The 19967-nt window shown below is 40.7% G+C and overlaps 1 protein-coding gene across 3 annotated transcripts in view; it reads right to left on the bottom strand.

Moving 5' to 3' along the window:
* Positions 1 to 19967, bottom strand: part of LOC124041216 (melanophilin-like) — a 109749-nt gene that overhangs the window by 9284 nt on the left and 80498 nt on the right. For all 3 annotated transcript variants that reach the window (XM_046358551.1, XM_046358557.1, XM_046358567.1), the window contains 3 exons: positions 9344 to 9427; positions 7213 to 7497; positions 1737 to 1880 (listed from right to left, as the gene is read on the bottom strand). In XM_046358551.1, coding sequence (XP_046214507.1) covers positions 1737 to 1880; positions 7213 to 7497; positions 9344 to 9427 — 513 coding nt within the window. The remainder of the gene's footprint in view (positions 1 to 1736; positions 1881 to 7212; positions 7498 to 9343; positions 9428 to 19967) is intronic.

Here is a 19967-nt window from a genome sequence, read left to right as displayed (position 1 = left end):
CAACAATTACTAGCATACGCCTACTGGTCTTTTGGTATCTCAAAATTTACAGAAATGTATCATTTTATTTTTTATTTACTTGAAGTATTAAGCGTGCATTTGGAATTTGTTGTTACAATGAATTATTACTGTGGCGAAGAAGCACCATAGACTTTCTCCAAACTCCCACTGTCACTCCTGCTCCCTCCCTCCAGTGCTCGATGTTGCCGGTCTACTAACCACCGGTCCTGACAAGCCACATTGCGCACATCTGGCAACCATCATTGCGCACACCTGCTCCCCATCGTTAAGCAAACCTGGACTTCACCAGTCTGATTACTCTCCCTTCATATAGCCTTCAGTTGTAATGGATTTCCTCCTCTTCGTCTGAAGAGGAGAGGCGAGAAGGATCGGAGGACCAATAAGCGGCGTGGTAAGTGTCCATGGTTCTTTTAATAAGAAATACTAAACATGAACACGAATGAATACAAAAACAATAAACGTGGAACGAACAAAACCCAAAACAATACCGTGTGGTTAAAAACACAGACACGGAAACAAACACCCACAAACAAACAGTGACGCATGCCACAGCTTACAATGCCTGAAATGGTATTTGACATATCAGCTAACCACCTATGTTATAGCAATCGGTCAGTCAATGACACAGTTGATGACATGGCTTGCAACCATTGGTTGATGCATGCACTGTCTGAGCAGGGGAACGCAACCTTTATGTATGCTATCTGATTAAGGTCCTGTTGGACAGATTTGATTTGGTTTCTCAAGAGGAGGCTGTGCCATCTTCCCATTTACCTGTGTCCGTTCAGATAGGAAAGGGTTTTAAACCTGATACAAGCTATTTATTTCGGGCTATTGCACGTAGCTCCCTTCAGTAACCACGAGCACAACCGTTCCTTGATTTTAACTGGCGGCTTTATTCTGTAGTTTTAGTCAGAATTATCACCTTCCGTGAGAACTATAAAGTAAATTAAAAATACAGTTAAGCACACTCTTACAACCATATCTTACCAGTGACTTATTAGCTTGGTATAACTCTGAAGTGCTTACATACATAACAGTTTAACCGGCGTTATAACGGGTTCAAGATTAAACACATGAATAAAGGAAAAATACCTCATTGGCTGCTTTTTACAGAAGGGAGGAAATCAAACTTCACACTTATTATTCCTGGCATGAATTCACACTTCATCCTAACATACACTCTTCAACCTTTATGAACTACACCCGACGACATGAAAACTTAGCTAACGCAGCGCAGGATTGCCTTCCCTCCAAAAGTGTGTTGCTACAATAAGGATCCTCGTTACAACAGTATTAGCTACGTAGTTCCGCTTGTATTATCATTTCCCCCGCACAGCGGACACGTAAACAATTCAAACAAAAGACAACAACATAACCTGTAAGTCTAACTGTCAGTTACATGTATATTTGGTAAATCTACTGGTATATCTTGTATTATATGGATCTTTCACCATTGGATCACCAAGACCTGTAAATATATCTACACTCTGAGCACGTCAACCTGCCTTGCATTCTGCTGATTTCATGCATGGTTTCTAAATGGTTCACCCGATATGGATGAAAATATGCTCAAATTATAGCTGACAGTCTGCACTTTAACCTTGTAGTCGGTGTATCATTTCAAATCCAAAGTGCTGGAGCACAGAGTCAAACCAACGAAAAAAGTGTCACTGTCCAAATACTTTCGGACCTCAGTGTAAATTGACACTTACCTCGCTCACTGTGCTCTGTACTGTGGCAGCGGCCATCGCCACCTTGCCTTCCAGCTCAAACAGCTCTGTGGTGGTGGTGGGACGGTAGCGGGGCAGAGAACTGCCCTCACGGAGGCTCCTGGAATGTCCTGTTGAAAAATAGGCCTACAGAGAAAGATTGGGACGTTAAATGAACGATGTAAAATTAATATAACCTTAGGCTACCCTAAAATCCACTTTAACACGAAGGCCTTGCAATGTTCACCACCTAATTGTACTGGAATTAGTTGTTCGTAATTGCTATCTTTTAACAATTCTGCCAATGATGAACCAATCTGCATCTATGCAACATGTTCTGATACATCTGCACATCTATAGAGGACATTAACGGCCGAAACTTCTTGTTTTTAATAGTTGTGTACATATAAATTATCATGTTTTTAATTGTGAGAGTTGCTCTTTTTCCTTCTCAGTGCTCATACATTTTTATCACATAACACGTTGGTTGAGCGCCTTTTACTACTCTCTACATCAAAATCAAATAAAGAAATGTTTGGTCGCGTACACAGTTTAGCAGATGTTATAGCGGGTGCAGCAAAATTGTTATCTTACTAGCTCCTAACAATGCAGTAAAATGTCAAACAAGTATAATTTTAAAAAACAATGACAAGAAATAAAAAAATGTCAGAACGAATCTAATTAACAACCCAAATTGCATTAACAGTAATCAAATGCAATCTATGCTTATATACACTGGATGAATTTACACAAGATATGCTAAGAATATGTACAGCAGTACATATCAAAATAAATAAATATACGGTGTGTGTATAAACAGTGTAACTAAAATGCAATGTACGGCAGTAGAAATATTAGAATGAGCTGTCGATACAAAGTATAAAACGCTGAGGCAAAATGGATAGAATTTCAGGGAATTCGCTTCTTGACCACCCCGTTCATTAGAACGTTAGAATGGGCATGGTGTCGAAGTCAGTGGATAGATCTAGGAGGATGAGAACAGAGGAGGCAATCAGCTTTGCGGTGTGGGCCTCTGTAAGCGTCTTTGACACAGAACAGCAGTCCCTGTTGAATGACCCATCTTGACTGGTTAGGGTCAAGAATAGAGAAAGACAGTAGTTCTGAAAGATAGCAAGAGAGTTGGTCAGAGAAAGCACACGAGTGTTTTAGAAATAAGAACATACTGGTCTGTAGTTTTTGATATCAGGGGAGTCAAGTGTTTGTTTCTTGAGGAGGGGAACAACTTGGGCCATTTTGAAGTCATAGGGGATGCAGCCAGTGGTCAGGGGTGAGTTGATGAGGGAAGAGAGGAATGAGAGAAGGTCTCCAGATATGGTCTGGAGGAGGGGATGGGGTCGAGCGGGAAGTTGTCGGGCAGCCGGACAACACTAGTTGCAGAACTTAATCTGGAGCGAGAGGTGAGAGAGGTCAGGGTAGGCGTAGGGTAGTTCTGTGTGAGTGGGACCAGTGGACTTAATAGGCTGAGTGAATGAGGAGCGGATGTCATCAACCTTCTTTTCAAAGTGGTTGACAAATTCATCCTCAGAGTGGGAGGAGGGAGGGAGTGGAGGATTAAGGAGGGAGAAGTGGAAAATAGTTTCCTAGGTTTAGAGGCAGAAGCTTGACATTTTGAGTGATATAAAGTGGCTTTAGCATCAGATACAGAGGAAGAGAAGGGAGTAAAAGGATGATAGGTCCTCCAGGAAGTTTAGTTTTCCTCCATTTTCACTCAGCTGCCCACGGCCCTGTTCTATACGCTCGCAATGACTCACTCAGCCACAGAGCAGGAGGGGAGGGCCGGTCCGGGAGGAAAGGGGATAGTGCGAGACATAGGATGCAGAAAGGGAAGAGATTAGTGTTGAACGAGTTGAATCAGGAGAATTGAGGGGAGAGGATTTAGCAGAAGGGAGAGATGACAGGATAGAAGAGGAGAGTAGTCAGAGAGAGATAGCGAAGATTGAGACGGCGCAAGACCATTTAGGTAGGGGCTGAGTGGCTAGGGTTGGAGGAGACAGAAAAGGAAACAAAATAGTGATCAGAGACCAGATTAGCCTCTAGTAAAGATGAAGTCAAGCATATTGCCTCCCTTGTGAGTGGACTGGGAAAGTGTGAGGTCAAAAGAGGAGGGGAAAGAAAGAGTTGGAAAGAAATTAATCAAAGGCAGACGTTGGGAGGTTGAAGTTTCCCAGTACAAAGAGCTGTAAGCCATCGACAGGAAATTAGCTTATCAAGGTGTCAAGCTCATTGAGGAACTCTAAGAGCACCTGGCAGGCAATAGATAACAACAATGTTCATCTTGAGTGGACAATTGACAGTGACAGTATGGAATTCAAATGAGCAGATGACAGGTAAGATATTGAGACAGTGGTTTGGAGCTTCCTCGAACCACTCCGCAGAACATCTCGGCAGAACCGTATTAGTTTTGGGACAAGACTGCCACTGACATGACTGCCGCCTACAGCTGCCACTAAGAAAACATGGGACACTAATTGATAATTGCCTTACAGAGGTGAAGAGCACACCTCCCACTAATTACTGATTGCCTAGGAGAGGAGAAACCACTCCCCCTCCAATACAGCCACTGATTAAAAAAACAACAGTCGCAAATTGCCCTTCCACTTAATCCTGATTGATGTGCCAACAATCATCTGCAAGTTATGAGCAGTCCACACAGCAAGTACTGGAAAGACACAGCACTTAAAGTAGATGGCCCTAGTTAGCAAATAGACAAAGACAACAACAGATAAGTAAAATGTTTGTCTAAATCATTCCTGGAGATAGGAGTCCTCTAGCTACACAAGGACTACCACTATAGTCATTCTATCACTGTTGTATCGTTAGCAAACTTGATGATTGAGTTGGAGATGTGGGTGGCTACGCAGTCATGGGGGAACAGGGAGTACAGGAGGGGACTGAGCACACACCCCTGTGTTGAGGATCAGCGTGGCAGAGTTGTTGTTGCCTACCATCATCCCCTGAGGTCAAAATCAAATCAAATCAAATGTATTTATATAGCCCTTCGTACATCAGCTGATATCTCAAAGTGCTGTACAGAAACCCAGCCTAAAACCCCAAACAGCAAGCAATGCAGGTGTAGAAGCAGGTGGTATAGGGCAGTATGCAGTGCAATGGCAATTGCGTCGTCCGTGAATCTGTGGAGGCGGTATGCGAATTGTAGTGGGTCTAGGGTGTCGGGTAAGGTGGAGGTAATATGATCCTTAACTAGCATCTCAACACACTTCATTTTATTTATTTATTTAACCTTTATTTCACTAGGCAAGTCAGTTAAGAACAAATTGTTATTTTCATTGATGGCCTAGGAACAGTGGGTTAACTGCTTTGTTCAGGGGCAGAACAACAGATTTTTTTTTACCTTGATGACAGAAGTGAGTGCTTCGGACCAATAGTCATTTATTTAAGTTACCTTCACTTTCTTGGGTACAGGAACAATGGTGGACATTTTTAAGCAATGGGGGCAACAGACTTAGATATGGAGAGATTGAATATGTCCGTTAACACTCCAGCCAACTAGTCTGCAGATGCTCTGAGGACATGGCTTGTGATGCCGTCTGGGCCGGCAGCCTTGAGTGGGTTAACGCTTAAATGTCTTTCTCACGTCGGCCACAGAGACCCGGCACACAAGGTCCTTGTGAACGGAGGGGCCCACACTGGCGGTTCGTTGTTGTTTTCCTCAAAGCGGGCAAAGAAGGTGTTTAGCTTGTCCGGTAGACAGGATTTGGTGTCCGCAACATGGCTGGCTTTCCCTTTATAATCTTTGTCTGGAGTCCCTGCCACATGCGTCTCATGTCTGAGCCATTGAATTGCGACTCCTCTTTGTCTCTGTACTGTCGTTTTGCTTCTGATTGCCTTATGGAAGTCAGAGCTGCTCTGTTTGTACATGTCCATGTCCTACCTGTAGCAACTGATTATTTTTCTATTCACTTACTGGCTAAGATAAACTGCACTATTAGACTTGCTCACCAAAGGCTACAGGTGGATAAGACAAATTCTAAGATATGAAAGACACTTCATTTTTTCTGAAAAATGTATCTATCCAGCATAGTGTGTCACACATACAGTACAGTACACGTCTGGTGCTTTTGCGGTTTTAGAGTCAAAATCATATTGGCTAGATGTACTGTATGTCCTTCTTTTCATTAAGTTGCTATTCATACATTACTTTAGCCATTGAATCAAACCCAGATGACGCGTTTCTAAAAAGGTGCTGATGAGAAAGAAAGAGGTCTATTAGGGTAATGCCTGACCTTTGAACTTCTGTTCTGTTTCTAAGGTAACACATGCTTTAGAAGTTCAGTAATGAGCATCTTCAATATCTGAGCACAAAATGTCCACCATTCTGGCTTCACATTTTGAATGAATAGATGTGGCTGCCCTAAAACATTGAATGGTTTTAACTTCAGGTGTTGCATGGTTTTTGATTTTGATGGCTTCACATCTTAATGTTTGTTCACTAATGAGCCTTTACAACTTAACGAATAGATACATTGTGTGTGCACACAAATACCTGTTCCAAAAAGTTGGTGTTTTGTGTCATTGGGTGTTAAATGACATGTTTGAATAAACACCTTATCACACTTTAATATAATTTATGGTCAGGTGATAATAATGAGTTTCAATAAAAAAATGTCAAAAATATGTTGAAAAACCCATTTTCAAGAGAACATGATTGAAATCTGTATTTAAACAGTTTTGAATTTGCAGCAGTGACCACTTAAAGGAAATATGTTCCCTGTTCTGCCAAATGTTCAATAAATCTGTTAGAAACGAGCTGTTTGAGAAGGAACATGTAAACAGGGATGCTCAGCAACTTGAATAATGGCTGATCATGCACTTCAGTGAAGTGGCTGAAAAAGCTATTCTCCAGCCAATGATATCCAGTGAAAAAGGGTAGAATAGATCGCTAAAATACTTCAGGATTAAAAGTAAAGGCAAAACCTACACTGCAAAAAAAGTATGTATTGATTCAACGTACAACTATAAGGGAACTAACTAGCTGCAATAGAATTGTTTTCTCAACAAGATTTCACAAAAAAATGAAAAGCATTGCAGCTGGTTGCCTTACAATTGTACATTGAATTTCTGCTAGTAAGTTTATATATCCATAACACAACGCAGGTGTGACGCGTTTGCTACAATAGGCATGTTCGTTTACAATATATGTGTGCGCATGTTTGTAATGTGTGCATATGAGTATTAGTTTTGAATTTTTTGTAAACTTACATGCAAATCTTCCAATGACTCAAATATCTCAGGTCAGGTTTCAGTGCATTGGAGATGTGTAATAGGATGAAATTGAGGTGGTTCGGTGAAATAATATGATGAGTAACTTTGCTTGAGACCTAAAGATTTGCGTTAGCTCCCTGAGCTATTGCCTTAGCTTTAGCTCGACGGGCTAACAATCTTGTGGCCCAAAGATGACTGAGGGCAAACCCAGTCGGTCACCCTTGCGTTTCTCTACCTGTACTTCAGAGGGCTCCTGCAGTTCATCGATGGGTGGGCTGATCATGATGCCCGGTCTGGAGGAGGGTCTGGAGAGGGACCCGGATGGGCTCACGTCCCCCCTAAGGCGCCTCCCCCACCCTGGGCTCTCCTTGGGGGATGGGGGTCTCTTGGGTTCATCCTCCTCCGAGGACAGACCCTTGTCACTGATGTTGCCCGTCAGCTGGTCCAGCTTCTGTCTCAGCTGCAGTTCCTCCAGGTCCACCTCCTCCCACTGGGGCAGGGGAGAAGTACAAGACTGGCCCTAGGAAAACACAGAATGGGGAGAAATTAGTCATCACTTATAAATATGGTTATTTTGTTTGTTTAATTTCATTACACAATGGCGTAATGTTTATTATGTTATGGACAAAAAAAGCATTCTTGTCCCCCACAATGAGGGGATGAGGGGACAGAGGATCTGAGGACCTGTCTCCGTCTATTAGTACGTTCGTCACACGTGATATCTCAGACAGCACTGACCAATTTTGACGGCACTTGGGTGAATGATGCGTCTGAACATAGAGATCCGGCATTTATAAAATTACACTGATTGGCCAGATGATGGCGCTATAACAAGCGATTGAAAATGCTAACTTTGAAAGGTCAGGCCTCTCACCACGTTTGACCTAAAGTCGTGAAATTCGGTACGTAGGTCCCTCTCCTGCCACAACAGCTTCAATGAGCCTTTGAATTTAATTTATTTGGGGATAGATTTTGGGATAAATTATTGGCATAGATTGTACAAGTGGACCTAAACCATGCCAGGAAAATGCACCCCACACCATAACATATACTTTGTATAACTCATTTACTCAAGTGATTTTATTTTATTTTGGTAGTTACTGGTATGTCTAGTCGGAAAGGCAGCAGTTTGGGCAGCATGCGTGCCAAATATACAGCTTGTTGCACTGTGGCCATAGAAGGCTTTTGGAACCTCTTACTCCCGCAATGTGACTGTTAAACTCATGGGTACACTAGCAATGGCTGCAAGTCCTGACTTGAATGCGAACTGTCATCTATGGATTATATTTCTGTTTTTTTACCTTTAGTTTTTCCCCCCCTCAAAACAAAGTCCCTGGGCGCTGCATCATTCGTGTGGCACGACATGGTTACTGTTGCCTTATTTGAAGTTGCGTTACTTGCTATACCAGTCAAAAACGCATCTATATATTTTTGTTTAGAGTTGAGCATGGCAAATAATTCAATAATAATAGAAAAAGAAGCAGAGACACAAAAGTAATTCAATGTAATCCAGTCTGACAGAGCAATGGACTACACAAACTTACTGTATGAACCCCCTTTATTAATACAATAAAATCCTGCTTTTAAAGGTGAAGACACTATTACCATAACAATAGTACAAACTAAAAGTCTTAAATAAATCATAGCAAATATTTTTGACTTTTCTTTTGTCAAGGAAATTTGAATTTATCAGAGGGTTGCTGAACAGATAGACTACTGTAATAACTACATAAACATAGGCCTACTGCAGATTTATTATTTTACAAACAATTCTTGACAGATGTTTATAGGGATGAATAATATTGTATAGTTGTGTAACCAGAAGCCAACATTTTTCAAACGTCCAAATGTTTTCTTGACTTTGTACGGGAGATGCTTTACAGATGCTTTGCAGATCCTGCTTTCACAAAAATGTTTACTGAACAATAATTAATGTAATAGCGCATTAGCCACAAAAAGGCAAAGCATGATTCATTTTGGAAGCAAAAAAGAATGAGCAATCAAGCTCAAAGCCTGCCTTGTTTATAGTGAAGTGTTTTGAATTGAACTTAATACACATTTTCAAAGGTCTGCTGGTTTTCCCCTGGCAACTGACGGCTTGGACACGAGGTCTCGGAAGTGTCGATGCAAAAATGATCTCAGACTTGCGTGACAAACCATTAATCATGAGCTTTTACTGTATATGGCTCCTCTTCTCTCATTAACAAAGGGTTAGAGTGAACCTGCTTTCAGGTATAACATTCATGAGACAAAAGAGCTTTTGAGCATACCAATAAGTGAAAAACATAGAGCTTTAGAACCGACTGGTGTAGAGCACGGTCCCAAAAATTGTTCTTTGTACAGTCTCTAGGGGTAAGGCCCTTTACCTGGTCATAGGGGGATGTCACTTTCTGTTCCAGACGGTTCAGTAGTTTCTCAATGACCGACATGCGTCTGTTCAGCTCAGTTATCTGCAGCAGAGAGACACACACAGAGACAAGGAAAGGGAGGAAAGAAGAGACAGGAAGACAAAATACCCATTGTGACTGTATGGTATGTGCTGTAGTGTAAAAACCTGCACTGTGTATAAAATTAAAGCACAAGCTTCAGCCATGGGTTTTCAGCAATCGCTCCTGTAAATTGGACAGTGCAGTTATATTAACAAGAATTTAAGCTTTCAGCCGATATAAGACATTCCAAACATGCTGAGCTTGAGCTTAATGTACCAATCAAGTTGTGAACAAGGGAATAGAGACTTTTGTCTCAAATACCAGTAATCTTGAATCTATGATACTAGAACATAGAACACCCCTTGACTTATTCCACATTGTTGTGTTACAGTCTGATTTAAAAATGGATTACATTTAGATTTTGTGTCACTGGCCTACACACAATACCCCATAATGTCAAAGTAGAATTATGTTGTTTGAAATTTGTACAAATGAATAGAAATTGAAAAACTGAAATGTCTTGAGTCAATAATTATTCAACCCCTTTTGTACAGCAAGCCTAAATAAGTTCAGGAATAAAAATGTGATTTACAAATCACATAATGAGTTGCATTGCCTCACTCTGTGGGCAATAATTAATGTTCAACATAATTTTTTAATGACTACCTCATCTCTGTACCCCACACATAGAATTATATGTTTAGGTCCCTCAGTCAAGCAGTGAATTTCATTCACAGATTCAACCACAAAGACCAGGGAGGTTTTCCAATGGCTGGCAAAGAAGGGCACCTTTTGAGAGAATGCCAAGAGTGTGCAAAGCTGTCATAGAAGCAAAGTGGCTACTTTGAATCAATATAAATATAAAATATATTTGGATTTCAACAGTTGTTTTGTGTTATTTCATAGTTTTGATGTCTTCACTATTATTATACAATGTAGAAAATAGTAAATAACTTTGACTGGTACTGTGTACGTATATGTATATATAAAGCATACATTGAGTATCCCTTTGAGCATGGTGAAGTTATTAATTACACTTTGGATCCAGTCACTAAAAAGACACAGCTGTTCTTCCTTACTCAGTTGTCGGCGAGGAAGGAAAACACTCAGGGATTTCACCATGAGGCCAAAGGTGGCTTTAAAACAGTTAACAGAGTTGAATGGCTGTGATTGGAGAAAACTGGAGGATGGATCAACAACAGTGTAGTTACTCCACAATACTAACCTAAATGACAGAGTCAAAGCACATACAGAATAAAACAATTCAAAAATTTGCATCCTCTTTGCAACAAGGCACTAAAGAAAAACGGCAAAATATTAGGCAAAGAAATGAACTTGATGCCCTGAGTCCATTGTTTTTTGGGCAAATCCAACATAACACATCAGAGTACCACTTTACATATTTTCAAGTATGGTGGTGGCTGCATCATGTTATGGGTATTCTTGTCATCAGCAAGGGAGTTTTTTGTTGTTGATAAAAATAAATGGAATAGAGCTAAGCACAGGCAAAACCCTACAGAAAAAGCTGGTTCAGTCTGCTTTCCAACAGACACAGGGAGACAAAAATCACCTTTCAGCAGGACAATAAGCTAAAAACACAAGCTCCAATATACACTGTAGTTGCTTACCAAGATGACATTGAATGTTCCTTAGAGGCCTAGTTAAATTTTTGATTTAAATCAGCTTGAAAATCTATGGCAAGATTTGAAAATGGCTGTCTAGCAATGATCAACAACCAATTTGACAGAGCTTGAATAATGTTTTTAAGAATAATGTGCTACTATTATACAACCCAGGTGTGCAAAGCTCTTTAAGTGTGGTCCTGTGTAGCTCAGTTGGTAGAGCATGGCGCTTGTAACGCCAGGGTAGTGGGTTCGATCCCCAGGACCACCCATACGTAGAATGTATGCACGCATGACTGTAAGTCGCTTTGGATAAAAGCGTCTGCTAAATGGCATATATTATTATTATTATTATAAAGACTTACCCAGAAAGACTCACAACTATAAATCACTGCCAAAGGTGATTCAAACCTTTACTGACTCAGGGGTGTGAATACTTATGTAAATTTGATATTTAATTTTCAATAAATTAGCAAACATTTCGAAAACCTGTTTCCCCTTTGTCATTATGGGGTATTGTGTGTAGAAGGGTGAGAAAAAATATAAAACATTTAATTCAAGCAGTAAAACAACAAAATGTGGGATTCATCTAGGGGTATGAATACGTTCTGAAGGCAATGTATCTGAAGCAGTGGGTTCCCACCCAAACCAATAAATTCTGAAAAACACTTCCACAATTATTGAGAGGTCCAATTTTAATGAATGGGTGCTATTTTGATCCACAATGCTTTCTGCATTTTATGTATAATGAACAAAAAATATAAAAGCAACATGCAACAATTTAAAAGATTTTACTGTTCATATAAGGAAAATCCATCTGTAATAAAGCCCACAAAAGGGCTTTATTACAGATGGAAATACTTCTGACAAAGTTGGGAGCACAGAATCATTTAGAATGTCATTGTATGCTGCAGAGTTAAGATTTCCCTTCACTGGAATTAAGGGGTCTAGCCCGAACCATGAAAAGCAGCCCCAGATCATTATTCCTCCTCCACCAAACTTTACAGTTGGCACTATGCATTCGGGCAGGTAGCGTTCTCCTGGCATCCGCCAAACCCAGATTCATCCGTCGGACTGCCAGATATAAAGCATGAGTCATCACTCCAGAGAATCGCTCCAGAGTCCATGGTGGCGATCTTTACACCACTCCAGCCGACACTTGGCATTGCGCATGGTGATGTTAGACTTGTGGGCGTTGCTTGGCCATGGAAGCCCATTTCATGAAGCCCCCGAAGAAAAGTTATTGTGCTGAAGTTGCTTCCAGAGGCAGTTTGGAACTCTGTAATGAGTGTTGCAACGGAGGACAGACGATTTTTATGTGCTTACGTGCTTCAGCACTCTGGGGTCCCGTTGTTGCTCCACTTCACAATAACAGCACTTACAGTTGAACGGGGCAGCTCCAGCAGGGCAGAAATTTGACAAACTGACCCGTTGGAAAGGTGGCATCCTATGACGGTGCTACGTCGAAAGTCACTGAGCTCTTCAGTAAGGTCATTCTACTGCCAATGTTTGTCTATGGAGATTGCATGGCTGTGTGCTTGATTTTATACAACTGTCAGCAACGGGTGTGGCTGAAATAGCAGAATCCACTAATTTGAAGGAGTGATCACATACTCTTGTGTATATTTAGTGTATCTACAGCACCAGTTTGATTGAATCCAGCTCTTGATTTGAAAACACAAGATGAATGCCTAGTCTAGCAGTACACAATAGACAGATCATATGCCAGATGAGCTAACATAGACACTGAGAAAGGCTTGCCATTGGCTGCCGATACGAGTTTGGAGACTGATACATAGATTGATGTCATGGCCTCTTTTGATCTCTGACAAACACATGTTGCTCTACTGTCTCCTCTGTGGTTGACTGAGCTGCTCTCTTCTTCTCAACATCTCCCTAACATCGCTAGTGTTGCCCAGATGTGAGTCTAATTTAGCATGACACAGGATATCTCAATATTTTCTAAGGTGCGAATGAGAGAGAGAGTACAGCTGGGATTGAGAAGATAAAGCTCTTTGACATTGCGACAGACGACTGTCTTAATGCCCTTTTGTTTTGTTTTTTTCTCTGGCCTGATCCCCTCCTCAGTGATAGATGATCTGATCGTTTCGGGAAACATTCATATTTGCTAAAATGTTTATTTAAAAAAGACATGTTGTGTTATGTCTCCTATCTTCTGATAAGTAACTCGATACAAGTAGTGAAATAAGCTATATGTATGTTGTGGAGAGGACATTGATTGATTGATTCAATGATAAACTGATCAACTAATTAGTTGAGTGTTTTTGCTTGATTTGACAGACATAAACATGACCATGTCAATAATTGTACATGTACAGTGCCTATCATAAGTATTCACCTCCCTTGGATTCTGTCACATTTTGTTGCATTAAAGTGGGAATTAAACGGATTTCATTGATTTTTGGTCATTGATCTACACAAAATACTCCATAATGTCAAAGTGAAATGAAAATTGTAAGGTCTCTCAGTCCAATAGTGAATTTCAAGCACAGATTCAACAACAAAGAACATGGAGTTTTTCAAATGCCTCGGTAAGAACTGTTACGTTCTCACTTTAAAATGTGCAGTTTTGTCACACAACACAATGCCATAGATGTCTCAAGTTTTCAGGGAGCGTGCAATTGGCATGCTGACTGATGGAATGTCCACCAGAGCTGTTGCCAGAGATTTGAAAGTTCATTTCTCTACCATGAGATGCCTCCTCCAATGTCGTTTTGCAGATCACATGAGGGGGGCACACGTGACACCGGCACATTTTGGAATTCTAACACCTTAAAACATTGTGTCTGAGCTATATGATTCTTTATCATTGGATTAAACTATTTGTTCTGCATCCATTGTACAATTAGTCTGTGTGGTTAACAGGGGCTGAGCTAAAGAGGTGTTTGTGAGACAAGTGTGGATCCCAAAGGTTTCCGGTCCGGGTCTTTAAAAAAAAAGATGCCTGCTATCTATGAAAAGCTGAGACTCTCACAAACATGCACGATTTGCTCTATGACGCTCACAAGCTACATGAGTGATTAGAAGGGGTTCTTCTATATAGAAGAGCATTGTTGATCCCAGAACTTAGTGTCTATAATACTGAATTAAGCTCACATAGTTGCTGTCACAAACGGCAAATTCTACACATTTTTTTACGAACTGGTTGGATATTAATCTCTGAGAAAACAATTTCTGTACTTACAGCATTCATATTAATTCATTTTTGTCAGGTTTTTGCGTTGGATGACCTTATTTTTTTGTATTGACGTTTGTGACTAGATTTCCCATTTGAATTTGATATACCATTTCCAAGATAATTTTTTTGTACATTTTCTAAAAGTACATACTCAGAGCTTAAACATTAAATATCATACACTGCAGTTGGGGGAAACATGCTTATTTAAAAAGTGATAAACGTGCTATTCCACCTTGTAGACAAGTACCAGAAAACCCCCTGAAGTTTTTCACACTTGCTCGAGAGCTCTTTTCTTGAGTAAGCCCATTCAGCATCGTCCATACCCTCTTAAGCTTTAGTTCGACACATCTCGTTAAGTATTTCCGTCAGGCCATGTGCTAAACTGAGTGATTAAGGTAGTGTAGGAAACAAGTGGTTGAAGTAGTAACCTAAAAGAAGGTACATCTCCAGGTAAACATACACTTTATCTAGTCCTTGACCTATATCCTAACATGTTGTTCTTCACATTGTTTCTGGTAAATACACTATATATATACATATATATATATATAAAACTATACACTATATATATATAACAACAAAAAATATGTGATGATGGGCCGATAGACAGGGCCGCCTTGTTTCTTGTTTAGCTCCTAAGCAACTTTATAGTATTATTTTTAAATGTTCTTTCTCATGTTATCAGCCCAGAATTTTGTTTTGTATTATTATATACAGACTGAAATAACTTTTGGATATCAAAGAGGCAGTAACTCACCAGCATCTTGACCAGGAATATGACTTTCCTAAATTGGAACCTTTGTTTGTACATTCCAAGGCGATTGAACTTATACCAGACGCCGCCGGAGAAGAAGTATTCGGAGTGGACTTTTAGTCTGACTCAGGAGGCGTGCACACCCTCCACCGCATCAGACTATATTACTCGCTTATGTTCAGTCCCTGGACAATAAAGTTGAAGAGCTCAGGGCGAGGAATCTCCTTCCAGAGAGGCATCAGGGACAGTAACATGCTCTGTTTCACAGAATCATGGCTCTCTCCAGATATACTGCCCCCATCCATACAGCCAGCAGGGTTTTCAATACAATGTGCGGATAGGGATAATGAACTCTCTGGGAAGAAGAAAGGCAGAGTTGTATGTCTCATGATTAACTACCCATGGCGTGATTGTGGTAACGTACAGAAACTCAAGTCCTTTTGTTCAGCCGACCTAGAATAGCTTGTGCAAACTGGACACTGCATATCCTGAGGCCGCATTTTTTATAGCTGGGGACTTTAATAAAGCAAATCTGAGAAAAACGCTACCAAAGTTATATCAACACATTTCCTGCAGTACTCACACTTCAAAAACACTCAACCGTTGTTACTCTCTGTTCCGGGATGGCTGCAAGGTCCTCCCCTGACCTCCCTTCGGCAAATCAGATCACGACTACATTTTGCCCCTCCCTTCCCATAGGCAGGAAGTACCCGTGCTAAGGTCTATTCAACGCTAGTCAAGACTGTTTTGATCTCGAGGACTGGGACATGTTCCGGGTTGCCTTTGAGAATAACACTGACACGGTGACTTCAGCGTACAGGGGATGCTGTTCACACTGTGATGATTAAAACCTGACCAAAAACCGTAGATAGATGGCAGCATTGAAAGTGTGAACCACTGCATTTAACCACGGCAAGGTGACTGGGAATATGATTGAATACAAATATTCTAATTATGCCTCGGCAATCAAACAGGCAAAATGTCAGTACAGAGACAAAGTAGAGTCACAATTCAACGGCTCCGACACGAGACATACAGTGCCAGTCTAAAGTTTGGACACAGCTACTCATTCCAGGGTTTTAATTTATTTTCACTACTTTCTAATTTGTAGAAAAAGGGTGAAGACATCACATCTATGAAATAACACATATGGAATCATGTAGCAACTCAAAAAATGTGAAACAAATCAAAACAATAATTCAAATTTTAGATTCTTAAAAGTAGCTACCCTTTGCCTTGATGAAAGCTTTGCACATTCTCTCAACCAGCTTCATGAGGTAGTCAACAGGAATGCATTTCAATTAACAGGTGTGCCTTGTTAAGTTAATTTGTGGAACTTCTTTCCTTCTTAATGCATTGAAGCCAATCAGTTGTGACAAGGTAGGGTGGTATACAGAAGATAGCCATATTTGGTAAAAGACCAAGTCCATATTTTGTCATGAACAGCTCAAATAAGCAAAGAGAAATGACAGTCCATCACCACTTTAAGACATGAAGGTCAGCCAATATGGAACATTTCAAGAACTTTGAAAGTTTCTTCAAGTGCAGTTGCAAAAACCATCAAGCGCTATGATAAAACTGGTTCTCATAAGGACCGCCACAGGAAAGGAAGACCCAGAGTTAGCTCTGCCGCAGAGACGCAGAGTAGGTGAACGGATGATGTCCGCATGTGTGGTTCCCACCGATAAGCATAGAGGAAGATGTGTGATGTTGTGGGGGTGCCTTGCTGGTTCACCGTCAGTAATTTATTTACAATTCAAGTCACACTTAACCAGGAAGGCTACCACGGCATTCTGCAGCGGTACGCCATTGCATCTGGTTTGCACTTAGTTCCACTATCATTTGTTTTTCAACAGGACAATGACCTAAAACACACCTCCAGGCTGTGTAAGGGCTATTTGACCAAGAAGGAGAGTAATGGTGTGCTGCATCAGTTGACCTGGCCTCCACAATCACCTAATCTCAACCCAATTGAGATGGTTTGGGTTGAGTTGGAACGCAGAGTGAAGGAAAAGCAGCCAAATATGGGAACTCCTTCAAGACGGTTGGAAAAGCATTCCAGGTGAAGCTGGTTGAGAGAATACCAAGAGTGTGCAAAGCTGTCATCGGGAACACATTATTCCATTTCTGTGAGTAACTTGTCTGTGGAACTTGTTCAGTTTGTCTCAGTTGTTGAATCTTGTCATGCTCATAGAAATATTTACACGTTAATATGTTTACATGTTAAATTTGCTGAAAATAAACGCAGTTGACAGTGAAAGGACGTTTCTTTTTTTGCTGAGTTATATATATATATATATTTTAAAACTTTTATTTAACTAGTCAAGTAAGTTAAGAACACATTCTTATTTACAATGACGGCCTAGGAACAGTGGGTTAACTGCCTTGTTCATGTACAGTTGAAGTAGGAAATTTACATACACCTTAGCCAAATACATTTAAACTCAGTGTTTCACAATCCCTGACATTTAATCCCAGTAAAATAAAATAAACTCTCTGTTTTAGGTCAGTTAGGATCACCACTTTATTTTAAGAAGGTGAAATGTCAGAATAATAGTAGAGTGAATGATTTACTTCAGCTTGTATTTCTTTCATCACATTCCCAGTGGGTAAGACGTTTACATACTACACTCAATTAGTATTTGGTAGAATTGTTTTTAAATTGCATAATTTGGGTAAAACGTTTCAGGTAGCCTTCCACAAGCTTCCCACAATAAATTGGGTGAATTTAGGCCCATTCCTCCTGACAGAGGTGGTGTAAATGAGTCAGGTTTGTAGGCCTCCTTGCTCACACACACCTTTTCAGTTCTGTCCACACATTTTCCATAGGATTGAGGTCAGGACTTTGTGATGGCCACTGCAATACCTTGACTTTGTTGTCCTTAATTGGAAGTATGCTTGGGGTCATTATCAATTTGGAAGACCCGTTTGCCACCAAGCTTTAACTTCCTGACTGATGTCTTGAGATGTTGCTTCAATATATCCACATAATTTTACTTCCTCATGATGCCAACTATTTTGTGAAGTGCACCAAGCCCTCTTGCAGCAAAGCACCCCCACAACATGATGCTGCCATCCCCGTGCTTCACGGTTGGAATGGTGTTCTTCGGATTGCAAGCCTCCCCCTTTTTCTCCAAACATAACGATGGTCATTATGGCCAAACAGTTCTAATTTTGTTTTCTCAGACCAGAAGACATTTCTCCAAAACGTACAATCTATGTCCCCATGTGCAGTTGCAAACTGTAGTCTAGTTTTTTTGTATGGAGGTTTAGTAGCAGTGGCTTCTTCCTTGTCGAGTGGCCTTTCAGGTTATGTCGATATCGGACTCGTTTTAATGTGGATATGCAGTGGGGCAAAAAAGTATTTAGTCAGCCACCAATTGTGCAAGTTCTCTCACTTAAAAAGATGAGAGAGGCCTGTAATTTTCATCATAGGTACACTTCAACTATGACAGACAAAATGAGAAAAAAAATCCAGAAAATCACATTGTAGGATTTTTAATGAATTTATTTTCAAATTATGGTGGAAAACAAGTATTTGGTCACCTACAAACAAGCAAGTTTCTGGCTCTCACAAACCTGTAACTTCTTCTTTAAGAGGCTCCTCTGTCCTCCACTCGTTACCTGTATTAATGGCACCTGTTTGAACTTGTTATCAGTATAAAAGACACCTGTCCACAACCTCCAACAGTCACACTCCAAAATCCACTATGGCCAAGGCCAAAGAGCTGTCAAAGGACACCAGAAAGGGCATTGAAGATAAAACGTGGCTGTGTCTTTCAGCATGACAATTATCCCAAACACACCGCCCGGGCAACGAAGGAGTGGCTTCGTAAGAAGCATTTCAAGGTCCTGGAGTGGCCTAGCCAGTCTCCAGATGTCAACCCCATAGAAAATCTTTGGAGGGAGTTGAAAGTCCGTGTTACCCAGCAACAGCCCCAACATTAGCTTAGCTAACATTAGCTTAGCTAACATTAACTAGCTAACATTAGCTAGCTAACATTAGGCTTTAACTAACATTAGGCTTTAACTAACAATGCAAACAACTTTATAACAAAATGATATACAAACAATACCTGTACATGAAGCTAACGTTAGACTCTTACCCAAATACATGGATGGATGCTTCATGGCAGACTTTTTTGATGAAAAAAGCTGCAATATGTAACTTGGGCGACCTGACCAAGTTCACACACAAATGTGTGTTATAAATCTGTCACTCATTGGAAGCAAGTCTAAGAAGCGGTACATCGGTTCTATATGCGCTATTTCTATGTTTCCCGTTCTTAAGTCTGGTGTCTCGTGGGAAGTCTATGTTGAAGTATTCCTGGAGGGATTGATGCAATTGTGGTGGGAACCACAAAGCCACTTCTTTTGAATGCCCGACAAGGATGAAAGAGAATAAGGTGGCCAAAGTCAGTGCTGTTCAGAGCATTTCACATGCAACAGCTGTTAAAAGGGTTGAGGGTTTGAATTATGCTCCTGAAGAGTCAATGGTGGTGGGTAGGCCAGCATTGCGGCTGCAGGGTTTGCCTTTCACCAGCAGGACCCTGACATTTTAAAGGTTAAGATGGTGGACTTTGTGTCTTTTATAGCTATGGTGATTAATGGCACTGCCAAGGTGGAGAGACGGTCCAGGAAAATCTATATCATTGTGGATGCGGCTGAGCGGTTCCTGGGACTGAAACATTTCTCGGCGTTACATGGGATATTGGGGTGGCAGGGTGGCCTGGTGGTTAGAGCGTTGGACTAGTTACCGAAAGGTTGCAAGTTCAAATCCCCGAGCTGACAAGGTACAAATATGTTGTTCTGCCCCTGAACAGGTAGTTAACCCACTGTTCCTAGGCTGTCATTGAAAATAAGAATTTGTTCTTAACTGACTTGCCTAGTAAAATTTTAAATTAAAAAAATATTGCCAAAAAGCTGTACCACCCTCTCAGGCCCTAGAGCTTGAGTATGGAGATAAGAAAGAAGATTGACAAAAGC

The sequence above is a fragment of the Oncorhynchus gorbuscha genome, linkage group LG01, assembly GCF_021184085.1.
Source record: "Oncorhynchus gorbuscha isolate QuinsamMale2020 ecotype Even-year linkage group LG01, OgorEven_v1.0, whole genome shotgun sequence".
NCBI lineage: Eukaryota > Metazoa > Chordata > Actinopteri > Salmoniformes > Salmonidae > Oncorhynchus > Oncorhynchus gorbuscha.
This window is presented reverse-complemented; position numbering and strand designations above follow the sequence as displayed.